Genomic DNA, 5966 nt, shown 5'->3' on the forward strand with positions numbered 1-5966 from the left:
TTTTTTTTTTTTTTTTTTTAAATCACAATGTGCGTTAATTAAATTTTGCGCTGTTGAGTAGAAACTTCCGGAAAAATGTCTCTTTTATGAAGGGGCGGGAAAAAAAATAAAAAATCAAAAATGGTAAGCGCGATAAATGCGATTAACGCGGTGATCGTGATAAGCATCATAAGAGTGGCAAGTACACCAAATAGAGAAGTCGGTAAATCAAAAAAAAAAAAAAAAAAAAAAAAAAAAAAAAAAAAAAAATTAATAAACAAAATGGGGTGAAGGCAAAAATTTCGCTATGGCGAACGAACCATGCTGCGGGGACGGCAAAACAAAATTTGTAAAGTTAGTAGACTGTAACACAATTTTGCGTAGTGATCCACTTTATGACGTCATGCAAAAATGGTACCACGAACCGCACCTTCATGGTGCTGGAGCGCACATAAACGTAGCAAAAGGGTAAATATGAAACGGGGGATGGTACGGGGGGAGGAAAGGTTAACACAGGTTATACACAAATGAGATAAAAGCAAAATTTTGCGCGATAGGTGTAATGGGTACTGATATATAACACTTAGTGGGTGGTGAGATGATTGCCTAACTGTTCAGCATTAAAAATGGAAATTACTTTCAATTAAAATAAAAAAAAAAAAATCCTCCCTTATAAGAAGCAATTATACAATTCGATTAAGTTATCCTATGCAGTACGCTTAACAACGTGGGAAGGGAACGGAGTTAATATAAATGTAGTATACCACACATGTATATGCTGATAAAGTATACACCACCGTGTGTTTATTAATGGTGACATATGGGGGTGGGTGGGAACATATAATTACATGAATAAATTTAAAGAAACGGAATTAAAAAAAAAAAGACGGCTAGGTATCCACAAAAAAAAAAAAAATGAAGCAATTTGTTTTTTTTTTTATTCCTCCAAACATGTACAGGAAATTTGCTAAAATCTACGTGTGGTGTGGTTTGCAAGACGACGTTGCAAAAGGATCAATGTAGAGGATAGGAACAGTCTGTTATAAATGAACTGATAATGTACCAATCGAATTGTATGCATGTGAAAGAGGACGCACTTTAACGAGTAAAAAAAAAAAAGACTTAATCTTTTGTACACACAAAAATACAGCTTCGGCTGCTACGTATGTGTAAATATAAATGTATTTGCATGTGGAAAACAAGTCTGGTTAGCTATAAAATGGTCACTAAACCAGCAATTTACAAATTCTTTTTCTTTTCCGAGCAATTATGAGCAAAAATTCAGTCACGGGGAGTGTACACATATGCGATGAACTGCCATACGGAAAAAAAAAAAAAAAAAAAAAAAAAAAAAAAAAAACAGAGCTGTTTTGGTGGAACAAATGAATGCATACCTAGTACATGTATATGTTAATATACACTTGCACGTGCACCGGGAACGGACGAAAGACAGCAGAGTGACACAAGGACTTTACTTAAAAGTACCTATACATGTACAGCACCGCTGGGTGTTGAAAAACAGGTACGAAAAGGCAGACACGGAAGGTATAGGCACACATACATTTGCACACGCTTACCCATTTGTAAGAAATTTAAAAAAAAGTAGGGCAAACTACAAATGGTGAATTCAAAATGTTGATTTTGTGATATTTCGCTAGGAGGTGCGAAAATTTCCTAGCCAGCATATCAGGAATGGCTTAATTCTTTTGGGGGGTGAGTGCTTGGGAGCGGTACTCTGCTTGTGCTAACTACATAATATATTAGTCACACGCTTGGGTATAATATGTACGGGAACGACGCGGAATTACAAGTCGTTTTGCAGTTCTGCAGATCGTACCTATATTGTACATATGTATGCCTACGCGGGAAAAGCGATGGGCGAGTACAAAACAATGCGCGGTTCGTAGGAGAAGTAAAACAAATATTCACATTAAAAAAAAAAAAAAAAAAAATGCCGCCAAACAAAAAACATTTAAAAATTCTCAAGTCAGAAAATATGCGGCATACGAGAGCGAAGCGGATTCAGTGGCAAAAATGGGGAAACGGAAAATGTGCTTTTCACTTTATGAAACACTAAAGGGTCCTGAATCTTAAAAAGATGAAGCTTTAAAACACAATGTATATGGGTATGTGCTGACCTGTTCATACAGTTTACAATGTTACAATTTTTTTTTCAATATTTTAAAAAGATAATTCTTCTATGCTCAGCTCACATTCCACAAATTCCCGTGGAAAAGTAATTTAGCGATGCATGCATGAGCCCTCGCGTGGGGGGGGCAACAAGAACAAGAATCAGTTTGGTAGTCGAAAAGGAAGTGCAAAAGGGAAGCATACCTTGTTTTTTTTTTTTTTTTTTTTTTTGTCCATATTTCCCTTGTTTATTTTTTTTACATTGTTTCTGCCCTGTGCCAGGCAATTCACTGTAAGCATAATGCTTTAACGTGGAAAAGGAGAAAAAAACTGACCAGGGGGCTGCACGGTTACACCTGCGTTGCACATGGCAAGCCTTACTCATTGACACCTTACACCTTTAAGTGATCCACACGACACGACCCTGTACGGAACGAGCCTACAAAGGGCGGAAATTAACGAAATGGTTCACAAAGAGGAAAAAAGAAGTTTTGTACTGTCCATGTGGAAAAGCTGGACAAGCGCAGCATGACAATGCGCAAAGAAAAAAAAAAAAAAAAAAAAGCACTTTTTAACCTGTTCCTTTGTTATGAATAGTGGTGGTGATCATGCGTGCATGTAAGAATATGCTAATCTACCCTCTCACATATTTTTCGTACGCACTGTTAATTTGCCCCGCCTTTTCAAACACACTTATTTGTCGCCCAATTTCTGCGCACAACATGTGGTCATGTGGCCTCGTCGTTAGGGTACGGCTTCCCCCCTCCGCCATTGTACTCCAAAGGAAAGCCACACCAATAGACATGCACCGGAGCATGCACTGGCACATACACATATGTAGGCGTACGCGGTGTGTGTGTCTGTGTATAGGGGCGATGTTCGGCGTATCAACTATGAGAGCACATGTAATGTGCAAAAGGAACAGGAAAAAAGGAGACAACCGTGAAAGTAAACGCAAAATAATCCTTTAGTATATATACCGGGAAATGAAACTGTGGATGGGGAAAATGAACTCTGAACAGGCAAGCACATGTAGCCATCTAGCTTATAAACATAGGGCTACATGTCCCTGCTTGTTCTTTCGCCATGTGGGGTTTTCACACCCCAAAGGGAAGAGAGCGCTTCGCAAATAGGTCGCACACTTTTTTAAAAATTAGTGGAACATTCCACAAGCACTGCAAAGGGTAAACACATTTGCCCCATATTCAAAAGCCAACACGGTGAAAATCAATTATTATGAAAAAGGGTGCTGGTTATGAATAACGCTCAAGCGCTAACATTCACATGTGTATGCTTTTGCCGAATTTTCGAGTGCACTATTTGGGACCCACGAAGGTGTCGCTACCACTTGGTTTATCTCCTCCACAAGAAGAGTAATCAATAACCAGCATAGGGAAAAAAAAAAAAAAAAAAAACATCGAAAAATTAAGGAAAAACAGGAGAGAGAGGGACATACCTTTACACCATTTCCCTTTTGCTTCAAATAATTTTACCCTGTCACTCTCTTTGGAAGTTCACTGTTGGCCGAAATGACCGTGCATGCTAGGAGCCACCATATTTGTGTGTAAAATTAAAAAAAAAAGCCACACAAGCGGGGGTGAGGAAGGTAGGCGCGTGTATATATACATTTATGTATATGTGCGTGTGTGTGAGTATCCCCCTCGCATGAAGAGCTTATGCCTGGAGAAAGATTACTCCAATTCACTGATGGCCGCCACCTCACCAATTTGACCCAACACATGAAAATAGAGCTCTCCTTTTGGGCGGGGGACATAATCGTGTGTAAGCCTCCACTTTTCCTTCCACGCCTTCGCCTCCCCACACTCTTTTTTGTTTTTTTTGTAGCAACGAATGCAAAAAAGAACATGCAAGAGAGGTCCTCCAAAAAAAAAATAAATTGGCACTAAATGGGAAAGATGTATAAATTTCTGGTGGCTTGTTATGTGCTGATGACGGTTTTTTTTGTGCCTAATGAATCGAAAAATATCGAAGGAAAATTAAACGTGTCTCCCGAGCTGAGCGGTATATCTTTTTTTATGAACAGGAGGAGAGCGGCGATAGAGAAGGCAGCGCCGTGTGTAACTGCTATTTGTGCTGCCGACCTCTCCACGCTTACGTGGATATATCCCTTCCTTCCTTTCCACAGAGAACAGATACATCTCCTTGGACAAAAACAACATAAACGACTTCATCAAGGTGAAGGAAAACAATTTTCTGTTCAATGTTACTTGCAAGACGTCTAGCTTTTTTAGCGGCGTGAAGAATTACGTTCTACGTAAGGTGTCTTCCTCTCTGGGTAGGTCTTTCGCGCCAGTTGGAGAATCCGCCCCGGGCATTTGCACGTACGAGCGATCCCCGTACAGCCGCCTCACATGTAACCGCTTCTAGTATAACCGCCCCCCCCCCCCCCCGCAGACCTGCTGGAATCGCTCCGGTCGGATCAGGTGAACCCCGAAAATGTAAAGGCCCTGGAAGGCGTCGTGGAAAGGACGTGGGACCGAGAAAACAAAGAGTTCCTAGAAACGACAAAGAAGTTAATCGAGCAGTACACAAACAACGACTTGTTCATATTGCAAATAGGACTGAACAGTATCGCATCAGCAATCATCGACAAACCACAGGATGTAATTTTTTTAGAGGAAGATGTAGAAGTGTGTAAAAATTATTTTATCCACAAGAATAATAGGTGTCTTTTACTGCTGAATGGAGTGGAGTTTTACTGCAACAAAGATAATGAGGGTAATGAGGAGAAGTACATACACGATACCCTCGATTTAATCACAAAAATTTACCAAAGCAGAAACAACCAAGTGATAGATGTGCTCATTGTAAGTCACAAGTATCCAGTGGCCCTCCTATACTATGTGTACCCCTACATGGACGCTTCCACGTTGGTCATCCTAATGGATAACCTAAATCACCAGATGAAGGAGGCCATTTTTGAATACTACAATTTTATAGGCGAAGCAGATTTCTCCAAAAGTTTCGAGAAACACTTTTTTCACTCCTACGGGGAAAACGAGCATAATGATAATGGCCTCACTGAAAGTTCTACTTCCAAATATGAATATAATCAAAATGCTTACATCTATAGTAAAATGAAACAGTCTCCATTTTACGTAATCACTTTGAACCCTAAAATAATGATGAACCCACCACAAAATCGATACAAATTTTTTATATCCAACGAGTACACCTCCTCCCATGAGACAGACATTACAAGAATGATAAAGGACATTGAAAAAATATTGAAGCTTAATGGTACCTTTTACACAAAGAACAAAACATTAGTTCAAAATTACTTCGCCGTTATAAATGATTTTGAATTTGATAATGATGAGCATGTGAAGAAACACGTGAACGATATGTTAACATCAATCCTGAATTCCTTTGCCACCACAGGAGATATAAATAAATACAATTATAACTATGCCTTGGAGAACTTGGGAAATATTTTCCAATTGATGCTATTCAATGTTTATAACAGCTCAAAATTTAAGTTGCTATTCACTCCCTTAATAGACTTTTTTAAATTGTATTTGAATAAAAATGACGCAAATTATATCACGTACGAATTTCTCCTCTATGGACTTATTAAGAATTCCAGCCAAGTTGCCTCCTACGAATTGAAGGAACTACTCTTCCTTGATGTTCTGAGAGATGTTTCCAAAACGGTGAATAAGCTTTCTATTGGTCAGGTCATTCAAGTGGTTACCAAGCTGAACATTTTACTTAAGAAACTCAGGTCCAGGGAGGACATCACGCATGTTAAGGAGTACGTCAAGCGGGACTTCAATCTGGACTACATTAACAACGAGTTGTAGTAATGGATGGAGGTATACTGGGGGGGGGGGGGG

At 39.2% G+C, this 5966-nt stretch overlaps 1 protein-coding gene across 1 annotated transcript; it reads left to right on the forward strand.

Annotated features, from left to right (window-relative positions):
* Positions 1–4025: 4025 nt before the first annotated feature.
* AK88_00855 (uncharacterized protein) lies at positions 4026–5933 on the forward strand (the record flags this gene model as incomplete). The annotated part of the gene is made up of 3 exons (XM_012478499.1): positions 4026–4131; positions 4256–4405; positions 4525–5933. The coding sequence occupies 3 exons, from the start codon at positions 4026–4028 to the stop codon at positions 5931–5933; spliced, it is 1665 nt and encodes a 554-aa protein (XP_012333922.1).
* Positions 5934–5966: the final 33 nt, after the last annotated feature.

The sequence above is a fragment of the Plasmodium fragile genome (genome assembly GCF_000956335.1).
Source record: "Plasmodium fragile strain nilgiri unplaced genomic scaffold supercont1.7, whole genome shotgun sequence".
Classification (NCBI taxonomy): domain Eukaryota; phylum Apicomplexa; class Aconoidasida; order Haemosporida; family Plasmodiidae; genus Plasmodium; species Plasmodium fragile.